The sequence below is a fragment of the Lepisma saccharinum genome, chromosome 1 (genome assembly GCF_977018435.1).
Source record: "Lepisma saccharinum chromosome 1, izLepSacc3.1, whole genome shotgun sequence".
Taxonomy (NCBI): Eukaryota; Metazoa; Arthropoda; class Insecta; order Zygentoma; family Lepismatidae; genus Lepisma; species Lepisma saccharinum.
The window spans coordinates 54893692-54919279 of NC_139229.1; the positions used below are offsets into that span (position 1 = coordinate 54893692).

The 25588-nt window shown below is 42.0% G+C and overlaps 1 protein-coding gene across 2 annotated transcripts in view; it reads right to left on the reverse strand.

Annotated features, from left to right (window-relative positions):
- LOC145992306 (uncharacterized) overlaps nt 1-25588 on the reverse strand; it is a 183308-nt gene that overhangs the window by 72399 nt on the left and 85321 nt on the right. For both annotated transcript variants that reach the window (XM_083128797.1, XM_083128749.1), the window contains exon 2: nt 16319-16428. In XM_083128797.1, coding sequence (XP_082984923.1) covers nt 16319-16331 — 13 coding nt within the window. In that variant the 5' untranslated portion in view covers nt 16332-16428. The remainder of the gene's footprint in view (nt 1-16318; nt 16429-25588) is intronic.

A 25588-nucleotide genomic window follows, 5' to 3' on the forward strand; every position in this document is an offset into this window, starting at 1 on the left:
ATTGCATGATTTATGACTTGCACAACGATGTATGCTTAATGGTATCGTTACACTTCGGAGTGTCTAATGATGCCTTTCTGAGCACACCATAACAGAGAAGCGTGATAAGACGAACTATTACTTGCGTTCATTCAGTCTGCACCAGCAAGAATTAAATCAAGAGGCCGCCGTAATGGTTCTGTCCAAGAGAACGCATTGTTAGGGTCTTGGGGTATAGGAGATAGCCAGAAGCTCTTTTTGTCGGACTGGAGCGAGGCTGATGGAACGTTTTTTTTCTTCGGTTCATTTGGACCGTCGCAAAATCAAGCCGCTCCATCCACCTGCCTAGCTTTATGACATCCGATGTCTTTTAGCTCGCCCTCCTCCACTCTCTCAAAATCAACCCGCGTCTTCGAAACCGCTAACCTTGTGACCTGAGGCGAGGTTGGTGCCCTCTTTGATGGATTCTCTCCTTCTTTTGTTTTTGTGCCGTTTTTCACCTTCTTGAAAGGATTTCTTTGCCCTCTTTTTTTTCTGCTGACAGAACTATTCAGAGTCGGAGCAAACTCAACTCCAGACGATTCTTCTTCCGTCATCGCTACCGGAAGTCCAAGCAAAAATATTTACGAGCAGGAAGATTCAATCCATTCACGTGCGATTGGAAATGGAGCCAATGATTGATAATGACTTAATTTGGCTTTCTGACTTTCAGATGTAGACGAAATTATGTTTGACTACACAACATCTGAGTCAAAATTGACTAGGCATTTCTAAGTGGCTCCTGCTTAGGTGAATGGTTAACGCCCTCGCCTTTCGTGCGAGCGTTCCCATGTTCGATTCCTGGTGCGAGCTCCAGATTGTATGTCAGCACCATTGCTACTTGAGCAGTGGTAAGGGGCTCCGGTTTCGAAAGCCACAAAACAGCGGCGATGGGACTCGATGGGCTGACCACGCGTCACCCAGGAGCTGGCTCTGAAAGGAGCCAGATATCACAGAATTTAGTGTTCATTTAAGTGAGAAACTTGAATCAGTGACTGCTGAAACCGATTGGTTTAATTTCCAATTCCACAGACAATTCTGAAGACACAACCATTTTTTTCAAATTAATTTTTTCTACCTAATGAATGTTTGAGAAACATAGATAGGCTTACAATTACATTAATTGTGTAAACTATTTTTGATTTGTTAATACTTTAAAACGGTCATAGTCATTTATGTTTGTACTGTAGTTGGATACTTTGAAGAACAGACTGAGCCACGACACTGGGTATATGACACTACCACTACGGTCTTGTCCTACATACACACTCCATTTTGAAGAATTATTGAATGTCCGTGACCCCTCATCAAGTATATTCTTACCGTTAATAATGCCTTTTCACGATAGCAATGATGTGAACAAACAAGTTCTACTCTGATTACAAAGAACAATCTCTCCTCGGGGCACGACTGTAGCTTATTTTAGATAACAGAGTCGAAAGAAATAAATCAAAAGCTAATTCGAGAATTTCGCCTCCAAATTATACACCTTTTACAGAAGCGAAGGCCTTTGGAAGATCTGCTGAACACCGAACTGAACTTCTAACATAGTCACAATTTTCACGGACCAATCATTTCTGGCCAAGAGTTTGTCAAAATGCGGTAGTAAATAGCTTATTTTCGCTCGTAATTGGTTTGTGATTCCCGCTGCCGAAGAAGTTAAATACGGACCACGGACAAAATTGAAAATTAGACTTTGATTTACACCAAGCTTCCGTGGCTACTCTTTCTCTTGGCTCGGCGAGATTGTTAATTAAGTGGGGCCGGGAGGATAGCGTCGAATGGCCAAGGGACCAGCCTGTATGTATCCACCGCAACCAGTTGTTACCCATTTCACGGGCGACCGTTGCCGCACGCATACCAATCCTCCCGAAGGTGGGTTTACATAAATACCCGGAGAAACTCCAGATCGACACGGACCACCAGTGCTGTGATGGAGGTAGCTGTGAGGCATCAAAACCTGGTCATTGTCTTAATCGTCCGTTTTCAGGGTTTAGGAAGAACAGTGCTTGGGGAAGAAGATGCTGTAATTCATGGGCCAGGTGGGTTGCCGTCATGGATTCTGGATATGTGGTTATATTTCGAGACTCATATCTACCAGAAAAGACATTGTTGTGAGGTGTAAATTAGCCCAAATGCGTCACGTATGTTGCAATGGCGGTGCGGGAAGGGGGGGGGGGCGCTCGAGCTTTTGGAAGCGTAGTAAGAATGATTATTTAAGAAATAAAGTTTACATATGTTATCCTTTCGCCTTTAACGTTCGAATTATTAATGATTGGAAAGGTTTAAGTAAAAAACATCAAAGAACACAAAATGTGCCGAATGCACTTGAATGCATGCATGACAACACATAGTGCCTGGAAAAATCATAAAAATGTTCAAACAATATTGCAACAAGGTCTGGTTAAGTGGCGCGAAATCATTAAAAACATTTTAGATGTAATAACAACATTATCCACCTGTACTTTCTTGGTTCTAAGGCGACACGAGACGATGTAACGAATTTTCAAATAATTTTCAACGTACAAAGTAGTTCTGGTAATTTTCTTAACATCATAAACTTGTTAGTGAGGCATGACCCACTTCTTAAAATTCATCTTGAAAATACTTAGATCCTGCAATTCAAAATGAACTTATTGCACTGGCTTCAAAACAGGTGTTAAGTGGCATAAAATATGATGTTCTAAAGGCACCATTTCCCCCCTTATTTTGGATACAGCAAAAGATATTACTAAAATTGATCAAATGTCAGTTGTAATAAGACTCGTTATACCTTTCGTGTCTCCCCGATGGCGTAGTGGTAACGTCATTAACTTGTAATCAAGGGGTCCCGGTTCGATACCCGGTGGAGGCACATGGCCACAGTGGTTCGGATCCCACTTTAAAATGTAGGTCCAGTCCCGATTAGCCTTTCTGTGCATAAAGTGGACTTAAAACAAGAAATCAATCAATCAATCTGTACCTTTCGTACTAGGTTTTACATTGATTCAAATTACATGCATGTATTTTTACATTTGTATATGATGAATATAAATGTAGGCTTGAGTTAAGATTTTATAAAGGATTTTTTCAAATCGAGTGAGGGGACACAACTGAAACTTGCAGGGAGGCGCAAAGCTTTAGTTACGCTACTGCCTAAGGGGGGTTAAAATTGCAACGGAAAGATAATGAGAAAGATGTGTTTAGGCAGAGAGAAGAGAGAGAATGAGAGGAAGTTGGAGAATAACAGATAGGAAAATAAATTGAAATGAATCGAAAGGCAAGGGAAGAGACAGAAAGGAAATGAGCAGGAATCCAGAGACAGAAAGGGGGAACAGAATACGCGAGAAGTAAAGAAATATAAAAGGAGCGAGAAAGAGAGAAAGAAAATAGAAGCAGATATAAAAATGATGAAAGAGAGGAGAAAGGAAATAGAAGAAGCGAAAAGCAGAGAGATAAAAAATGGCAAGAAAGCGAGAGAGAGCATGGAAATATGTGAAGCTTGAAAGAGAATTAAAAAGAAGAGAGATAAAGCAAAGGGCAGAGAACTGTAAAGGAAACGAGAAAGATAGTGAGAGAGAGGTGGAATAGGAGAAGCGAAAAGCAGAGAGTTATACACGAAATAAGAAACAGAGAATGAAAAAGGAAGTAAAAGAAGCGTGAAAAAGAGAGAGAAGAGGAAGCGAATGGAAAATATAGGAAGCGAAAGGCAGAGAGATATATACGAAGCGAGAAAGATAGAGAGACGGAAAGAAATAGACATTAGAAGCGAGTGGGAGAGAGAAACACTTGCTGAATGACAAAGTAAGATAGAGTATCAGTGTGTGTGTGTGTGTGTGTGTGTGTGAGAGAGAGAGAGAGAGAACGGGAGAGAGTAAGAGAGGAGAGAAAGTAGGAAGAGAAACAAGTAAGGTCGATAGAAAAAAATGAGCAGGAAACGGGGGAGAAAGCATAAAAGAGTCATAAAGCAAGAAAACGGTAGTAAGAAGATACAGAAAAGAGAAAGTAAAGGAGGATACACACAAAAACGAGCCTGGAATTCAGATATTTTGCATTTGGATCTCGTGGCTAGACCGAAAACTAAGACTGTGCAAAGTGCTGTTGCTAATTAACCCAACTTCAACAAATGTTCACAAACGGAAACCAGTCAACGATCGTGAAAACCAAACCAAACACTTGGGTGACGCCGTATGTTTACAATAAGCACCAGGAGTCCGCCATCGCATATCATCGCAGCTAATAATTTATCGTCGTAGCGTTTCGTAATATTCATCGCTGATCACGTGACTGTGTTTACGGCTTGATTAGAATCTGTTTGGAGTTCCGCGTAGGCGTATCTGGACGCAAGCGTTCACAGTTCAGTCCACCATGTTCCACCAATGGTCGCACGAACCATCATCTATCTCGCACCCAAATCGCCGATTAGGAACCTGCTGTGTACACACTTTGGGTGAAGCAGACACTGGTGCAGTGTTGCCAAGTACATTTTAGCATTATCGCTGCGGACAAGAAATGCTGCATTTTGAGGCCTCCCCGGTGGTGGTGTAGTGGTAATGTCGTCGCATTGTAATCAAGTGATCTCGGGTTCGATTCCTAATGGAGGAATGGAGGCACCTAGTGGTTTGGATCTCACTCTAAACTATACGTCCAGTACCGATTAGACTATGTATGAATAAAGTAAACTTAAAACAAAAACTCAATGAAGAAGAAAATCTTGTCCCAAAATGGGTGTTGGGTAGTTCGGCAGACCGACATTTGGTTGGACATTAATACTTTTGATTGATTGATTTAGTTTATTTTACCTCGCTTTTCTACAACTTTTGGCTAATCGCGAATATGAGAATCGGTAATGTTGTGATGAAATTGATGAAAGGACAATCGCAAAGAAAGCCCATGCCCAGGCCCGTGATTCGAACCCGGGACTCCTGTGCTAACCACTCCGCCACGGAGGCCAAGTGGACATTAATCGTGTAAGGAGTAGTGTTCATATCGAGAAGGCCTTCTACAAATCTAAATTCCTAGGCCAGAGGTCCTTCGAGGCTTCCTGAAAAATGACAGAAACCTTTCTAAGCTTTCAGAGACGAGATCAGAGATGCTTCAAGGCATGCAGAGACGAGACCAGAGACCCTTTGAAGCTTGCCGATACGGGACCAGAAACCCTTTGAAGCTTCCCGAGAGAGACCAGAGACCCTTCGAAGTTTACCGAGACGAAGCCAGAGACCCTTCGAAGTTTACCGAGACGAAGCCAGAGACCCTTTGAAGCTTTCCGAGACGAGACTAGAGACGAGGCCAGAGACCCATTGAAATTTGCAGAGACGAGACTAGAAACCCTTCGAAGCTTGCCGAGATGAGACTAGAGACTCATCGAAGCTTGCTGAGACGAGACAAGAGATCCTTAGAGGCTTGCCGAGACGATCCTTCGAGGCTTGCCGAGACGAGAGCAGAGACCCTTTGAAGCTTGCCGAGACGAGACGAGACCAGAGACCTTTTGAAACTTGACGAGTCTAGACACCCTTCGAAGCTTGCCGAGAGGAGACCAGAGACCCTTTGAAGCTTGCCGAGACGAGACAAGAGACCCTTTGAAACTTGCCGAGACGAGACTAGAGACCCTTTGAAGCTTGCCGAGAAGAGACTAGAGACCCTTTGAAGCTTTCCGAGACGAGACTAGAGACGAGGCCAGAGACCCATTGAAATTTGCAGAGACGAGACTAGAAACCCTTCGAAGCTTGCCGAGACGAGACTAGAAATCCTTCGAAGCTTGCCGAGACGAGACTAGAGACTCATCGAAGCTTGCTGAGACGAGACAAGAGACCCTTAGAGGCTTGTCGAGACTATCCTTTGAGGCTTGCCGAGACGAGACCAGAGACCCTTTGAAACTTGACGAGACTAGAGACCCTTCGAAGCTTGCCGAGAGGAGACCAGAGATCCTTTGAAGCTTGCCGAGACGAGACTAGAGGCCCTTTGAAACTTGCCGAGACAAGACTAGAGACCCTTTGAAGATTGCCGAGAAGAGACTAGAGACCCTTCGAAGCTTGCCGAGACGAGACCAGAGACCCTTTGAAGCTTGCCGAGACTAGACCAGAGGCCGTGTCCGAAAGGTGCTAGACCGTACTTGAAGCTAGCATACTTCGAGAATGGTCTCGCAGTGCGGTCTTGAAGTCGTGGATTGGAAGTGAAAATCTTTCGAACTGCACTTCGACTGCAGCGCCAAATACGATCAGTAGATATAACCGAGGACATATTAGTATTTCACGTTTATAACACTTGATTTTCATTACATAAATCACATAGCATTTGCAAATGTACTTATACATACATTTCCACACATTGGAAGAACTACAACAAACAACTTGCTGGCTTTCTACATCCGCGATTTCAAACAAATGAACAACAAGTCCGCTTGTCACGTGACCGAGCATGCAACCTTGGCGTTCTCTTCACTGTGGTCTTGATACCTCGTGAACTTGACGCTTTCGAACTGTACTAGGTGACGTCACTTCCGCCAAGACCATACTCCAAGTATGTACTTTGTACCTTTCGGACAGAGCCGGAGACCCTTCGAAGCTTGCCGAGACGAGAACAGAGACCCTTTGAAGCTTGCCGAGACGAGAGCAGAAACATTCTATGTTTGCTGAGACGAGACCAGAAACCCATCGAAGCTTGCCGAAACGAGACGAGACAAGAGAACCATCGAAGCTTGCCGAAACGAGACAAGAGACCCTTCGAGGCTTGCCTTGACGAGACTAGAGACCCTTCGAGGCTTGCCTTGACGAGACTAGAGGCTCTTCGAAGCTTGCCGAGATGAGGCCAGACACCCTTTGAAGCTTGCCTTGACGAGATCAGAGACCCATTATACTTTGCCGAGACGAGACAAGAGACCTTTCGATGCTTGCTGAGACGAGACCAAATGCCTTTTGTGGTTTTTCTTAAGCATATTTCCATTTATCTAAGCGAACCTTATCTAAACAACCTGGCGGGAAAAAAATTATAACTTTGCTTTAGCATAGATACTTTTCTTCGTAGAGGTAAATCCAGAGGTCTTCTTCACGCTGGCATTGTGGTGTTTAAAGTACGTCTCTTCAGTGCATTTGAGTCATTAATGTTCGTGTAATTTATCATCAGTTTCTCAATGTGCATTTGGCCTTTTAGAGAAAATCCCTACAAATATAGTAAAGACAATAAAATGTTTGTCAATATTCGTTTTTCCACTTCATGCACAGAAAAGCTAATCGAGAATAGACCTACAGTTTAAGTGAAGTCCGAACCACTATGCCCGCATAGATCATTGAACCCGGGACAGTTGATTAAAAACCCACAGCTTTTGTCACAACGCTATCGGGTAGACCCTGAGTAAAACAACATGTAAGTGCAGTTGTCTACACTGCTCTGTCGTGAAGCATACCGCGAAGCGTGTTAAACCTACGCTTCTTATTCACCTCCCCCAGTCCTAACCACGCCATTCCTCACAACGCTCCCAATCGAACGCCTGTCTATCTAGATGCCCTCGTAGATTGGCTACCGTTCCGATAGCTTCGTAATTTGTACGCGGAATAGACTAACTTGACGCCATCTCTCTCTATGGCGTGCGTGGGAAGGGGGCACGGCGTACAAACAGAAAAAAAGGGGGGCACACAAGATGTGGTAATTAGCGTGAGGACCGACACGTCAAGTGGCACAGGTTCGCAACGGAAAAGAAAAATTACATATAATGTCACAGCGGAAAATACATGGGTCTGTACACACCGTGAGGGGGAGAGGCGGGGAGAGGGGAGAACAATATGGCTATCGTGTGGCCGCACCGATAGCCATCGGACAAATATTTTTAACCTGTAACCATGGAGAGGGCGCTGGAAGAATGGTGAACAAAAGTGTTCCCTGTATGGGGCTAATCGATCGTTTGTCCGGACTAGCGGATAAAGGTTAATTGTGTTTCCTCAAGTTCATTTTATTGTGTCATGGTGCGGTGTATATACGCACGGGCGGAGATGTGTACGTCAACTCTGACCTTGCATAACACAGCAATTACCGTATGTTTATAGGTTATCACCACCCAGTCACTATCCCATGAAGTTTTAACATGAATAAACCAGATGCTAATATCTTTCTTGGAAGGACTTCACTTTTTCTTGTACCGGAAACAGCAACCAAGGAACCGTGATCGAATATCGAACTGAAAAATGATTTACGAGATTTTTTCCAGCGTGCAAACCTGTGTAGTTCCGAACTTAAAGATACTTGGACCTTATATTCCTCACGTTTCTATTATATAATCTCTAGAGGTACACTCACCGGCAATTAAAATGGAACATCTAGCTTATTAAATACTGGCTTCACTGCAATGTGTTGTGTGTTACCTAACTCTACGGCTATAGCAGAACGTGTTATTGAAAAGTTGGTATTGAAGTTCTCTCCTTGCTGTGGAGTTAAGCAACACACATAACGCACTGGGAGAAGCCAGTATTTCAGGATCTAAGTGTCCATTTTTTGCCGGTGACTGTACATTAAATATGACTGCATCCCCAGATCTAGGGCACAGCCTCTAATAAATGGGCACATGGGAGCCACCCTGGGGGCAAATGCGGCCAGAGCCTCGTGCTGATCACATGATGTGACTAACATCACCTCCACATACGCCCAAGTTGTGAATGTGTGAAGCCCGACCCTCACATAACCCCTATATGTCTCCATGTGCAGAGTGTAGCTTTAATGTTACCACTGCGTTTCGATACATGTATCGAAACGTGTATGATACGTGTATCGTTCTTTGGATGAAATTCAATTACTTTTTCAAGGGTTAGCTCACAGAAAACAGCAGGGTGTTGAAGTCTCATAATTAGTCGCTAAGATAACGAAGGAATGATTAATTTCTTGACTGAAAGATGGAGAAACGTCGCGTAATGTAACAATATCCTTACTAGACCTTCAGTGTGCAGTTCAGTTTCAAAATAATAATAATAATAACCCGTGGCGCAAGAGTCCATTGAGGGGCCGGGCCTACCTACCCACTGCTGGCCTCACTCCCGCCTGATTCTACTCACTCTCTCACCAGAGGTGGGAGATCATCCAGTCAGTTACGGGGTGACGTGTGGTCAGCACGTCGAACCCCCAGTCGTTGTAGGTTTCCATGAACGGGTTACGCTACTCATTCGTAGCTCCCCAATTTCCTGACGATGGTGGGTGACCACCGGTCCCATGCACAGGCCGAAAACTCGAGAGGAAAGTTGTCACGCTTCCCCCAGAAGACTCGAACCCTCGTGCGTTCCGTAGCCGGAGCCCAAAGCATGACGCCAGACCTGCGGGCGACCATGGGAAGTCCAAAACTACAGTGACGGTCGCTTGAAGGTTGATTCCTGATTGAGAAAAGGTGCATGTGGATGGATGGAAGAGCAGAATAGGGGGACGGTTCGATAGGCCTTTTAATTACGAACACTTTTCGTAAGGGCTCACTTTACGACGTGGGCCACCAATGTCGAATGGTAGCCCAAAACCGTTTCCGAGTATATCAGCATTAAGCCATTGAAAAAATTTAAAAATTATGATTTTTCAATGCAAAATTATTGAAAAATGAAGCTTTACGACCTAGAAAATTGTAATTTTATTCATAGTTTTAGCATCGGAAGCATTTTAGTTTCAAGAAGATTCAGGTGCATCAGGGTTTGATCTGTGGAAACACCCTTCCCCCATGGTAGTCACTCCAGTTCCGGAAGTTTATGTCCGCCTTTGATGTGCACTTTCGGTACGATCAAGCCATTAAGTTAAAAATCAATACATAATTGATAAACAACCTAATCGAGATCGACCATTATTCTTCCAATTAGCTACATTAGCCTTCGACAGATAAAAATGTGACCGTTTGTTTAAACCACTTAGGAAGAGGCCAATTTTGGGAAATTAAACCATAGTTTTGTGCACCAAATGAAGGATAAGTATATCGGGAATTTTTTTCCCCCCTGAAGGGAGAAAAGCAACCTCTGTAATTGGTGCTTCGGGGAATTTACGAAGGGCAGCTGGACTGAAATAAACTTCAGGGTCTGGGAGGGGGGGAAGGGGGGGAGACATTTGTGTTTGGAGATATTTGATAGAGCGAAAGGAAGGTGTGAGTGCGGTCGCCGGGATGGGGTGGGAAAAAAATTGGGATAGGATGAAGGAGGGGGATATACCATCAAGATCTTTTCTAGTGATACGAAAGCTTGACACATGCAAGGATGACAGATGGACAATGGTCTCAGTAATTATGAAGCGTGATGCTACCGGAAGGTATAAAAACACCGCCATTTTTTTATATAATTTCTTTTTTTCGGGATGATCCGAGCTCGTGAGAGCTGGAACAATGGTCGCATGTCTTCGCTGTTCCTTCTAGCCCGAAGTGAATGTGGTTCCTTGTGCGTCCACTCTTAGCACAATGAAGATATTAGCGATATTAACCCTCACGCTAGAGTCAGATTATTTTCATAAAGCCCTCCAGATGTACAGCGTGGAGCTGGCTAGTGAGCCTCCTAGTTGTGAAGAGCGCTGGATTCCAAGTTCAAGTATGTATCGTAACGTTATTGCGATATTTGTGAAGGCACACTTTTTGCTCTATGAGGTATTATGCCTGAATCACACGACTTTAGGACTTTCACTGGTTGTGTGGTACTGGCTCAGCTGTTAGTTTTCTCATCATACGATACTTGTTACCGTACTTGTCGGTATACTTGTTCCCACAAGACACTGCGCGGAGATGACGTCAGCAACTTAATGTGAACCACGCTAGGTGATCGATAGGTCGGGACGGTGTTACTCGCTCTGAAGCTGCTGGTGAACAACCAGAGATGTTATGGAAATGATCGAACTCTACCAACTTCTCCCGGTAGGGGAGGTCTTAACGGGCCAATTCCATATACTTAAGGTAATGCAATAAATACGAGCTCAAAATTAGACACTTTTTTTTTTTTAATTTTATGTATTGTGAATTACGATTAATTAGGGGGGGACTGATGGAACATGTTTTCAGAGAGATGGGAGAGGGGATTTTTTTCTCTGCTGTTGGAAACAAGCTTTAAAATGTGAAGTTTTGATTGGAGGTGGCTTTAGGGCGATACGGAAGTGAGAAATTCCGTGTCTTCGCCCAAAAAAAAATCTTTGTTGTAATCAGTGGAGTGCCCTTGAATTTCAAAAGGGTGCAATGCATCTTTTTCCCAGTCAGTTCTAAATTGCTTTCTCTCTCTCCATTTCATGTTCTGTCACTTGAAAGAAAACTGGACCAGAGGGCGAGGGTTACTACGGATTTGTTCAACTTCCAATATAGTTTCCTCACCATAAATCCTACATTTCTGCAATCCTTGATTCATTAAAATCCTTTCCAACATTTTTCTATTAGGAAGGGTCGATTCGACAACCTTACCGCAATTTTCAAGGAATTGTACATCTTCACAAGAGCTCACTCTTTACATTCCGCAATAGCGTCTTCTTTTGTCATTCACACAATAAATCCGTACACAAAGAGATGAAATTGATATCACTGTGGATATTTATAATGTTTTTGAAGAGATTAGACATTTCAATGTGTTTCATCTGGAAACATATCCTACAAAACCAAAGGGCATTTGATGTTACTTAAACAATGTCGAAATGAAATACAATCTGAAATGTATTCGGTACTTACCAGCCAGAATTAAATAATTATTTCGGGAACTAAAAATATATATCTAAATACTTGTAACGTGGTATAAATCATGATTTCGAACATTTTATGTATTACGGTAACCATGGTTATTTTTTAAACAATGCTACAGTTTCTGGTTTTCTTGGAAACGGATATTAAATTAGACACAACGATTTCTCTGGAAATGAAATGCTTAATGTAGTTAAAGTTACATCCAGCGAATATCGTTTCCTGAAGCCAAATCTATCAGTCGGGAAAGATATGAGCTTTTCCCATCAATCGAGTGAATATTGGTAACGTTCAACGAATACGAAGAGGGAATATTTTGAGCAGCGTAATTGAATAGAATATCCAGGCACTTATCTAGAAAATGTTTCGGCGGGGGGGGGCGGGACCAAGTATCTCAGGAATAATAATAATAATAATAATGTTTAAATTAAAATAATTATATTAAATCAAATAAATACTAATTACAATACATAAATTAATATTATATTATTATTACACGAATAGGCAAAAATATTGTATAAGAATAGTGATATAACGGCGCATATTCATTACATAGCTTACCTACTATAGTTAAGATCGGAATAATTTACATAAAAACAAGTGCCCCGGCAATTAAATTAATATCAAATAGATGAATAATTGAATATTTATCGAATAACAAAATTGATGTTACATGTAGTTGGAGAAAAGTAAGTTTCTGATTAATATTTTATGCATATTATTTTGAGTTGTAGTGTACATTAATCTTCTTTGTAATGTCATTCAAAGCCATATGATCCCAATATAATCCTTGCCTTCTATTCTTCTTTGGGATTTCGATCCTGACAGACGTATTGTTTGCCCAGGGCAGCAAGAAGAGAGGAGACAAGATGCAGAGAAACGTTTACGAGCAACGCCGAGGAGGCGGACCGCCATTCGTCCGACCACGGAATTCAAGGAAGCCATTGACCAAAGAACAAAGAGAAGCCCATGAACTCTGGAAGCAGGAAAGGAAGAAAGTGAGAGACCGAGAGAGGGAGGAGGCGAGGAAGAGAGAAGAAGAAGAGCGAGAACAGGCACAATCAACACCACAACCTGGCCAATCAACCAGAGGGAATGAAGACTTCTTCATGCCAAAGTCCAAGGAAGAACAATCAAAACCTGACACTCCACGCGAGATGCAAACCAAGAAAAGGGAGTTTCCCTGCGATTCTTTCGAAGTAGAAGAAGACATGGACGAGCCATTCATACATCCTAAGAAGCCAGTACGAGCTAGATCACCACCGATAGTCAAGCCAATCGACACAACAAACACGTATCAAACATTCTCAGATCACGATGAAGAGACAATCGAGCGACTGACAGCCAAGTTACCAGCAGTCTACATCTACAACGCAGATAGAAGCCATCAATTTGTCACTTCGGTGACAAAGGTAATAGATGACAAACAAGCCACGATCCGAATTCTACATGATGGAATGAAGATACAAGCCAACACCAGATCAGCATACAACAAGCTCATTAACCACTGCAAAGAGCACTCGCTCAGCTACGCCACCGATAAACCACGCCGAGAGAGGCCTGTTAAAGTAGTACTCCGACATCTGCCAATCGACCTACCAACAAAAGAAATACAGACAGAGCTAGCAGCGCAGCACTACCAAGTAGAACAAGTTCAACAGATGAAGAAAAGAGATCCGAAAACCTTCATCAAAACACCGATGCCACTGTACCTAGTTACACTGAAGAAAGGCGAGACAACAAGAAATATCTACAGCCAAGATCACCTCCTGAACTATGAGATGAAAGTGGAACCATACCGCTCTCCAAGTATACTGCAATGCCACAGATGCCAGAGGATAGGGCATTCCCAGAGCCAATGCAAGGCTCAACCAAGATGTGTGAAATGTGCAAACACTCATTTCACAGCAGAATGCCAAAAGAAAGACCGAAAACTCCCTGCAAGATGCTGCAACTGTGGAGGAAACCATCCGGCCAACTACAGGGGCTGTAAAATGTTCCAATCAATACATCAGATGAAACCAAAACCCAAGCCAGATGATGGGAAGGAACAACAGAAACAACTACCATTCAGATTACCACAAGAGAAGCCACCTGCGCAGACTACACCACCGACTACCATGAATTATAGCCAGACACTTCAGACTCCAACTGAAGAGCAAATAGAGGCAAATGACAGCATCAAATGGTTACTGGAAAAACTACAAGAAACGAAAATAAGAACGCTCATCAAAACGGCGAAAGACAAGATAGAAAACTCAAAGATCGAGAAAGAAAGAACACTCATAGTGCTACAGGCACTAGTCGACATCGTCACAGAAATGGTCTAAACAGACAACCAAAACAACTCAGATATAACACGAAATGTCATAGCAAAACGGCCCTTTTAGGACCAACAATTAATGATAGGCCCTTCTGAGGACCAAAATCCTGACGGCCCTTCTAAGGACCAAAATTCTGTCGGCCCTTCTAAGGACCACAACACTCAGTTCGTAATTGAACTGCCATCACAGACCGAACCTCGAGCGACAGTTGCAGAGGTAATAGACACCAAATCATCGCACTACGCCACTACCACAACTCTAAAACAGATGGGAGTCAAGGAAACGATGCTTCTACAGAAAAACTTCAAGAAAATTCAACTGTCAACTGCCTTCTAAAAAGTTCAGAGGAAATTATACAACAAAGGTTAAACTAATATATTTTTCATTATTTAATTTTAGTACGTGATAAGTCTTTCGGAGGGGGAGGGGTTCCGGACTCCCTGGACCTTCCCTAAATACGTCCTTGAAATATAATATATCCGAAAATTAGTAGAAATAGTTTGTTACATAAATTAGTAGTGTTAATATTTCCAAGGAACGTGTTAAAAATTATTAACGTTATTGAGAAATTTGTGAAAGCACACTTTGTGCTCGTGTGAGGTATTAGACAAATGTGAACGTGTTATGCGAAAACTGTGAGTCTCAAGTTTTATCGTAAGAGGACAATTGCACTAGGTGCTACAATCTTATTATTTATTTATTTATTTGTTAATAATGCATGGATTAGTATTTCGTTACAGTGAAATTATTTTCGTAACATATTCGGCTTTATTTGTAGTTTGGGACTGAATTACAATTGTCGCTTCGGTTGCCTAGCATGTTCAGGGCACAGAAGTTCGCCACTGTAGGTCCTGACGTGGGCACATGTGTTTCTGTGTGTCTCGTCACTAATTTTATCCTCATCGTCACGATGAAGAGATAGTAAATTTACGTGAAAAATGTGCTGGTACGGTGTATACGTTGCGTGTCATGTGCTGTGTGTCACATTTATATTAACCTTATTTCTCATAAAATTTATTAGAAACTGGCTGTATGATAGTGTAGAAAATCATTTGCGATGTGACTTCGACGGATGATGGAAATACGAAAAAATAATCAATAATCTGGCCTATAAGAAATAACCTTTAGTAAAGGAAACCTTCAGTTACATTATGCTTGTAAATTTGTTTGTACTTTAATGACTTTCATAACCGATGTTGGCTAATTTATTGGTTGCATTAGGTTATTTCAGTCGTTTTCAATTGTTGGAGAATTGCTAGAGATGGGTCCTGGATTAACATAATGTAAAATTGGTCACCTTGAGAAGTAAATAATAATAATAATAATAATAAATAATAATATGCTATTTCCGGGTTCCGGACTCTATTCCTGGTGGGAGGCCCCGTAATTTCGGTGTATACTAGCATCGTGAGGACAATTGGAGAGTTTTTGAAAATAAGTAGAGGATTGCAGTGTCTCCAAAGACAGAAAACAGCGGCGATGGGACTCGATTCGCTGATCTCACATCACTAAATGGGAAGCCGCTTGGCAAGGCCTGACCCTCAGAGGGTTGTTGTGATTGATTGATTTACTTTTTTTTCCTTCTCTTTTTGTGCCACTTTCGGCTAATTTGCGAAGATGGGAATGAGTGATGATATGATAAAATTCATGAATGGACACTCACAAACATCCATGCCCAGACCAGGATTCGAACCCGGGACTCTTGGCGTTGTAGCGCGATGCACGCCACGGTGGCCGGCGTGGAGGGATACATGCGTATATACATACATACATATATACTGTATATGTATGTATGTATGTATGTAGCGATAGAATTGTTAATAGCATATGATGATTGGATTATCATTTGTAACTTTGAAAGGTTAAACAAAAAGTTTGTATTATATTATGAATATTCCATAATCAGAAGAGATAAGTTTGTCCCTGGTTGGAGTGAAAATTGAATTTGATTTGAATTTATGAACGGATGATGTGATTTATTTTACTTCTCGTTTCTGCCACTTTTGGTTAATTGCAAAGATGAAGATGAATGGTGATAAGATTACAAAGATGAAAGGACATCCACAAACACACATGGACAACACATAACACGTGGGGCCAGACGCCAGAGCTCCGCTAGTCTGCCGAAAACAGTCCAGGGTGTATTACTTGGAAGTGAGGTTGACCTTTGGATGTCTTGTCTGTACACCGAATTTGATTTGACAGAGATTTTCTAGTTTCATGGGTGGAAAAGAAATGATTGACTCTCGGCACCTTCCATGAATATAAGTTACATCACACTTTGTACATGCTTTACTTAAGCTAAAATTGTGGAGCAGCATGCATAACTAAATTCTCTGCTTACCTGTATGAGGCATGTTTGGTTTCTGCTGCAAGTGTTCCCTCCTTCGCAAGGTGCAGAAGAGACACGCTGATAAGAGAGGCTAGGCCTTGCACAGACGATCGGAACGCCACCTGTAAGATAACCAGCAAAACTCACTATCAAAACACGAAACAGTCCGGGGGAAGACTGACGTGAGCTCTCTCTCACTCACACACACACGCACAACCAAACCGCACACCGAGTCAGACGGGAGTGTGTCGAGGCAAGTTTGGTAAATCGTTCCCAAAGCCCCCCCAGCACCCATCATTTTATCCCCCACCTCTCTTTCCCTCGACAAAATCCAAGAAGCCGAGGAACATCCCGAAAAAGCCAAGCATCTCGTTCGGCCACCTTTTTAACGTGACTCGGGGCAGGTCGGAGAAAATGTCCGCGGGCTCGATTTGCATTACAAAGAAGGTTTCTCAAAAGTGCCGTGGTGTAATGGCGAAGGAGCACGCAATGACGATATGATGACGGGGATATGATATCTGAAAAGCGATCATTATCCTCGCTCCGTTTTCCACCACCCCTTAGTGATACCGGCGCCCCCTGCATTACCAAGACCACGAAAACTCCCGAGTCACAATTTCTCTTATTAATGTCATTATAAACGGCTTCCGTAGGCTTGGGTCGAGGGCACTGTTTCCTGGTTTGTCATTACGGGAAATTCCTCAATTGCTAGCAGAAACCTACCTCCCCTCTTAAACTGCAAAAGCTTTTCCAGGCAACGTTAGCTACGGCTGAACGAAATGTTTCCTATCCTCTGGCAATGGACAAATTGACTCTATAATTTTTGTTCTAGAGAACGTTAAAGGTTAAAGTAATGTAGAAATGAAACTTGCTACCAGTCCAGTATCTCAAACGGTGTTTTGGAGTTCCCGCACTGGTGGCTCAGAATATTATTTTGCTTTGCATTGACTTTACCCGTAGGCACTTCCATTCCTGTGGGAGATATCTTGGTTCGATTCTCGAAAATCATGCCTCAACGCAAGACAAATCATTCTCTTTCATTTGGAGGCAACCTCCGTGGCGAAGTGGTTATCACACCGCGCTATGACGCCAGGGGTTCCGGGTTCGAATCACGGCATGGATGTTCTTTGTGTGTGACCCTTCATGAATTTCACCATAATATCCTTATCTTCGCTATTAGTCAAAACTGGCGAAGTCAAATATAATCAACCTATCAATCCTATGTTTGGACTGTGTTACAACACTTTTCTTCACTTAATAGTAGGGATGGACGATATATATATCGTCAAGGAAATATCGTCATAGACGATACGATACGATATTTTTTCCGTATCGTGATATCGGCGATATATTTTCTCCACGATATATATCGCCAACACGGTATATATCACCAAATATCGTGACGATATATCGCCGACACGATATATATCGCCAAAATATGGTGACGACATATCGTCTAGTTGATATCACCTGGACGATATTTTTTCAATATCACGATATATCGTCTAGCCGATATATCGCCCGACACTAGTCGTTAGATGTCTCATTTCTGGTTTCATGCCCTGTAAAAGTTATATTATATATCATATTCGTGTAATGAATAATAAAATGTGTACTGCCGCTGTTGTGTGTAAGAATATAAAAGTTGGAATATTCACGTGTCCTGTAGCATGTATAATAAATAACTACATAGTTATGTTAAAGGAACCGAACAGATACAAAAATGCCATACAGGATGAGAATTCAGCATTCCTGTATGGGGTCTAAAGCTCGAAGATGACATTCGCATGCATCATACAAGTACACCCACACACACACACATACATCACAGTATCTTTCGTTTCCTCTCTCTCTCTCTCTCTCTCTCGCTCTCTTTATTTCTTTCTCTTTCTACCCCTCCATTTCTTGCTCTCTCTCACACTCTCTTTCTTTTATCCATGTTTCTTTCTCTCTCTTACTCTCTCTCTTTTTCTTTCTCTCACTCTCTATCTCTCACTCCCTCTCTCTCTTTTTCTTTCTCTCTCCCTCTATCTCTCACTCTCTCTCTCTCTCACACACACAATATATTTGTGTGAAATAGGGACAGACAGAGCGAGAGAGGGAAAGAGAGAGAGAAAAGGAGAGAGAGCATAAGTTCATTCAAGGAAACAGAATATTACATTGATGAAATGCATTATGATAGAACAATAAATGAAACTAACTTAACCAAATACTACACTATTTGTCTTGACTGTTAACGTGAAAATAAATATACAACACCCAATAAGAATATAAATACTACATAGTCTAATATTCTTGAAAACGGTTAATTATTACATTTATATACTATTATACGAGGGCGGGCTGAAAAGTAATGCCTGCTATTTTTTTTCTGACTGTGTAAAGACATTTTGGATTTTGAGCAACCATGCATTGTACTCTTCAGACTTTCCCCCTTCTCCATTCCAAGTTTCAAACTTCTATCACCAGGGGTTGCTGAACTAGAGCGAGGAAAATGGCAGCATGTAACCATACTATGTCGGCGCACCTGAAACTGCGTGTGGTGACAGAGTGTCTAACTGCAGAAAATGAATGTGTAACGTCAGTACTGTATGATATTTGGCAGTTAATGCTCATAATGAAAACCTCTGCTGAGGAACTGTCAATTCTCAAGAAGTGCTTTGTCACACACGTTGAGAGTTCCCCGGCAGGTGTTTTCATTGTGAGCATGAACAGCCCAATATCACACAGTACTGACGTTACACATTCATTTTCTGCAGTTAGAAACTCGGTCACCACACGCAGTTTCAGGTGCACCGACATAGTATGGTTACGTGCTGTCATTTTCCTCGCTCTAGTTCAGCAACCCCTGGTGATAGAAGTTTGAAACTTGGAATGGAGAAGGGGGAAAGTCTGAAGAGTACAATGCATGGTTGCTCAAAATCCAAAATGTCTTTACACAGTCAGAAAAAAATAGCAGGCATTACTTTTCAGCCCGCCCTCGTATATTAAATATTTTTAAATTTAGTAAAACTTTCCGATTAACACGAAAATTACAATAAAGTCCAATAGATGGGGTATCACGACGCCTTTATGTTTCTTACTTATCAAACACAAGTACCGCACTTCATCACATTGTATCAGGAGCATGCATATTCCGTACAACATGTATTTCCATTCTTGTTGTGGTTGAAGCTTGAGAAAACCATTATCAACGAAACGAGTGCAAAGTTCCTTATCTTTTACACTGTTTAACTCTCCCGTAAGCTTATATTTTCTGCATTTCCGGTGTTTTCTTTCTTTAGTACCTTCTTGCAATCTCGCTTGGACTACATTATTTTTTCCTGTAATTTCTATCTATTACATCTTTCATTTTCACTTAGTCTCCCCCTTTGTTCCTTATTCCCTCTTTTATTGATATTTTATTTTCTCTTTCAACACTTTGCACCTTAAAAAAACATGTAGGATCCAAGAGAAAACTTAAGAAAATAGCCATGGACAATTTACCGAGCAATACTTGTGCATCCAACTGTAACCTAATGGGTAAGCCCAGCTTCAGTTTATTTTCGTGTCGTTTCTTTGCTATCTTCGAAAGAAAGCGAAGAGGGATTTGTCCACTTTAACTCTTCACTCTACCGCGCGCCCACCATTGGTGCACGGCGTTCCTAATAATCCCGTCCCTTCTGTCGAGAAGAAGTTCTAAATCGGCTGCGTATCGGACACAGCCGCCTCACTCATGGTCACTTGCTGCAAGGGCTGGACCCTCCATTGTGTCATGTAATTTTTAGTGTTCGGCATATTCTTTCCAAATGTGCCGATTTTACTTTTCTGTCAGATTTTTGATCTTCCCTGTTGGGAGATGACGACAGTGTTTTATTTTAACAAATGTTTTTATCTCTTTAAGAGGGAGAGGGACAATTTCCCCTAGGTCCTTCTCTCTTCGGCAGCTGCCGACCACTGTTGCCAGCTTCGCTCTTTTGGAGCCAGATCTGGTTCTTTCGTGCACTCGTTTGGCTGTGAACTATGGCAGCCGCCCCCTGTCCCACTATGATGCCATCACTGGCTCTGGCTTACATAGACAACTTCTGTATGTGACGTGATATTGTTATGTTGGCTGCGTCGCCCCATCCCAGCTACTTTTTCTTTATAGCACCTTGGCTGACGAGAAGAGGACGTAATATTGTTATCCTTGAATACTTTATTTCGATTTCATACGACCATCGCTTGATTATTGAGATTGGTGATGCCTCTGGATCTAGACGGTGAAAACTAAGAGTAAATTGCCATCACTTTAAAGCTAACGGTAATAACAGCGCCCCCTCACCCACACCCCCACTCATTTGACACCTAAAATTGTCTCAGCAGGCACTTTATCCAGTTTCGTAAATCTAGCTCCTTGAAAGTTTTTACTCAGTTTACGGTGAAATTTAGCTCTTTTATGTGCATCAGGTTTGGCAACTCTGCCAGGAGGCAAGGAGAAATACATTGCTCTTATGGAAGTATTATTTTATTGTTCTCTTGGGAATATCAAACTTCCGATGGCATAGAAAAATATATCAACGGAAAAAGGACAAACTGAAGAAGTAATTGACAGGCGGAAGTGTCGAAACTTCCATTTCATTAGCCGTAACTTTAAGTTGAAGTTGATTCCCCATAAGGAATGCATGGGTTTCTGAAAATTCTTAATCATCATATTTTTCAAACGTCGTTTCTAGCTTAATAATCAACTTTAAAAACATTTTTACTTGCAACATGTGGAGAAATTCATACTCTATTGAACGTCAGCTTTTTTCCTCAGTAGCATTGCCCATTCGGAAGGTATTGAAATAAATGGATAACTGGTCTCTTCCACTGTCTACGAGGAAGATTTTCTTTGTTTTTACTACTTCTTAATATATTATATTTGTCTCGTGCAGGTGCCTTTAAAGCCTTGCACTTTTAACCTGTCACAAGGGGCTTTTTACACAAATATGCATTTTAGAGAAAGAGTAAAGTAAAGTGCTCCTCTGTGCCTTGCACCACGCCACGAAGGCGCATATAGTTAGGGCTCCATACTTTCTTGATCACGGCCGAAGGTGGGGATGATGTGATCAGCACCACGCACTTGGCCGCCTTTAAACCCCAGAGTTTCCTCCAGGTACCGACTTGGATGGGCACCGGAGCCGCTTGAACAGGTGGAAAAAATCCCAGTTCTTCCTCGCCGGGGATCGAACCCGGATCTCTCGCTTGCTAGTGAGGGATATTTCCCCGTATGTATTGAAGGGTGCAAAATGACCATGTGTGCCGAAGCATCCAAGAATTTTACCTCATTCAATCCTTCATGGGTAATTTGCCATGTTTTTCAAGAAGACAGTGGGCAGGCCATGTGGCACGAATGGGAGAGGAAAGAGGAGTTTACAGAATGCTTGCTGGGAGGCCTGATGGTAAGAGACCAGTAGGAAGGCCAAGACGAAGATGGAAAGATAACGTTGAGATTGACCTAAAAGAAATCGGTAGAGATGGAAAAGAGTGGATAGATCTTGGAAGGCCTGTGTTGCTGCATCATGAACCCAGTAGCGTACGCAGGATTTCATCGGGTGGGGGGGGTATTTCTAAAGCTTTATCCAAACTCACATTACCATTGTTTTATTATACCTTAATTAAATAATAATAAGTATAATTAATTAATAATACTTAAAATTTATTAATTAGTTGAATTACTACTAATAATATTACTAATACCACTAGTACTATTAAGTAGTAGAGATCTACATAAATATAGTATTTATGAAAGGAATAGAACGAAATTACTTTCTAGTTATTCGATTTTGACAAATTCTGGGAGCATTTTTTTGTTTCTTTGTTACGAAATAATTGTCTGGTCAACGAGGTGAGACATTTTAAGTGTGAAGAAAATCCATAAAAACAAGAAAATAAATTGAAAGAATCAAAGTACCGGTATGGAACTCATCCAAGGAGCTGCGGTGGTCTGGGCGGTATGGCGTCTGACAACCACGCGGGAGATCAGGGTTCGATTCCCGGAATTGATTGGAACTTCTCAGCTCTTGTCCCTGCATAAATGTCCCCGATAATTCGCATCTGGATTGTCTCGCTGTTCTAACCAAAAAAAACATTTTACAATAGTAATTTTATTGTCGTTTGAAATCAGAAATTTGAACGTGCCAGTGTAAACAATGGGAAGGCGGACTGGTGACTGTGTATTCTTGTCCGCCTAGCTTTTGTCTATCCATTACGCACTTACAATGAACCAAGAACTTTCTTTAGTTAATGCTCATTGTTCACACACAAAAGAAAATACATGTTCATTGAACATTGGTGCAGCTGAGATACAAAACAACTTTTTTTCTCTTATAAATCATAGGTGCACTCATATTTTTCTTTTGAAGAATTCGTGTTTATTTTCAAGGCATTCACTCTGCGTGTGTTTCGAATGTGTGCTTTTCTCCATGCTGCATTAAAATTATTATTTTTAGTAGTAGTAGTAGCATTGTCGCAGATCTTTCACTGTGATAAATTCGCCATTTTTAATTTTCTTCACAGCATTTTTCATAACATCTCAAAAGCTCAAGGGGGGTTTAAACTCCGTAACCCCTCACTTGCGTACGCCACTGCATAAACCTACGGGTTTAAGAAGGCTAAAGAGTTAGTTAGTATGGGCAATTTGCCATGCAATACTTGTACATCCCACTGTACAAGTAAGCCTAGGTTCACGTTGTTGGTCGGGGTCCCGGGTTCGATACCCGGCGGGTGGTTCGGATCCCACTTTAAACTGTAGGTCCGGTCCCAATTGGCCTTATTGTGCATAAAGTGGACTTAAAACACCAAGTCAACTCAACTATGTTTTCGTGTCGTTGCTTTGCTGCCTGCGAAAGAAACTAAATCGGGAATTTACCCACTCAAATTCCGCTTTTGGTTACGCTACAGCGCGGGTATCGCATTTGCATACCCCTCTCCCACTTTCATCCCGAGCAGGCTCTTCAACTTAACACGCCATCTACATATATTCACACCTGGAATATATGCGCAACAGATTGCAACGTGTGTCTCCCCGCTTTGCCTCTTTGTTACCCCATTACACCCCGCGTTGCATCAATTTTCAGGGTGGCCTTTGTGTCAGGGAGAGCGCGAGATCCTGTTTTCTAAACCGTTCGCCAGATGGGACCTCCGTCGATTAGCGTACGGTAACGTACGCCGGTAAAAGGGGGTGCGTGTGTGTGTACGTCACGGTATCATTTCCGGAATATGTAAATTTCAGTGGCGTGCTCGTGGCCAACCACAATGGGTGGCCGATTAGGAGATTAATTTCTAGAATCGGCCATAATTTTATTCTTCCTTTTCTTCTTCGTGCCTTCATAATGCTTTCTTTCCTTTACATCGCCTCATTTTCATGACTGTCACTACTCAAACTAGAGTGAGGTATTCCAGCCAGTACTATATCTAGATATTTGATTGATTTGTTTCATTTACTTTGCCTAATCGCGAAGATCAGGGTGAGTGATGATATGATGAAATTGATGAAGGGTCACTCATGCCCAACCGAGAATTCGAACCCAGGACATCTGGTGTTGTAGCACGCTGTGATAACCACTCTGCCACGGAGGTCGGCGAATAGACAAAACTGATAAGGGATGACGTACAGTATGCGCCAAAATATACAGTACTGAAATGAAAAGATGAACAAAAGTATAAAACATGTTACAATATAGTGACTGGTCTATATGCAACCAAAAAAACAATCGTGCATTTTGGGTTGCATAAGTGTCAGGAAACCTAAGGTTAGGTTAGGTTAGGGCATGTGGAGTGGACGATTGTCATTTGGGTTGCATATAGACCAGTCACCTTTTTCAAACTCGGTCCACCTTCACGACCGCTTCCGTATGAGCGGAAATAATGCTCAACTATGAATACTTTTTCCTCCGTCGAGAGACCCATTTCCAACAACAACTGCACAACACAACTTCCTTTTCACTACTGCGAACACGTGCAGCTGGAGCTATGACCCGTCGACAAACGCAATCACGTGTTCGAGATGCGCGAGTTTCAGTACTGTATATTTTGGCGCATGCCGTATTATTACTGGTCTTTGGCTTTTCCATTTGGCAATATCAATCCAACTTTTTCCATTCTTACCAATTCCCTTGAGATCCATCTCAATGTTATCCATCCATCGTCGTCTTCACCTTCCTACAGGAGTCTTACCATCAGGTTTCCCTGCAAGAATCCTGTAAACTCTTCTTTCCTCTCCCATTCGTGCCACATGACCTGCCCAGTGCCCACCTAAGTCGTCTTGATTAAAAATTCTCATTATATCTGGGTCCTCCTCCGTGGCTGTGCGGTCTAAGGCGCAGTGCTTTGGGCTCCGACTGCGGGATGGCATGGGTTCGAGTCCGCCTGGGTTCAGTCTCTGGGTTCTCGGTCTGTGAGGACCGGTGAGGAAATTGGGGAGGTACGAGTGGGTAGCGTAACCCGGTTGACGGATATCTCCTGTAACATCTGAGGGTTCGACGTGCTGACCCCACGTCACCTCATTACTGGTTGAAGATCTCCACACCTCTGGGTAGAATTGTGGAAGGGAGACTGGCAGTAGGGCTGTAGAGCCACGGGCTATTATTAATAATATCTTGACATGAATACAAATTATGTAACCTTTCCAATATGTGACAAATAATTTTGTATTGAACGAGGAAAATACATAGACTAATATATTATTATATCAAAGATTGCATTTATTGTTACATTAAATTGTTTTAAGTAGTATAAATTGCAATAAAATACCGGGTGTCCCAGAAGTCTTTCCCTGATTACAAACTTTATTCATATCCGCTATATGCAATGTAGAGATGTGAAAGTGGTGCCAAAATGTTGGAAAACTAACCAAGTTTATTTGTTGCAGGTTTCAGTATTGTGGCTGTAGTGTAGCAGTGTCAGTGCCAAGGAATCCGGAATTAATGCTCTTGACATCGGTTGGCATATTTCCATACAATGTTTCTTGGACTTGACAGGATTTGGGAATGAAGATAAATTCCATTTTTTAAGTACCAACTTATTGATGGCAGATATTCTAGACGAAAGAATTCTTTACATTTGAAAGTTCCTCTGCACTGTGTAACGCCACGGCTACTTATTTGACGTGCCTGACGACGTTCTGGTTCTACATTACAATGGTAATGTCAAACCCACAAAAACAATTAAACAAATAAACAAAAGGCAATCATTAATAACCTATTTACCTTTTGTCCCAGGGTAAGTGCCATCAGTCGGAGCCCAAGAGATTACATAGGGTAGAACAAATCACACCACAGG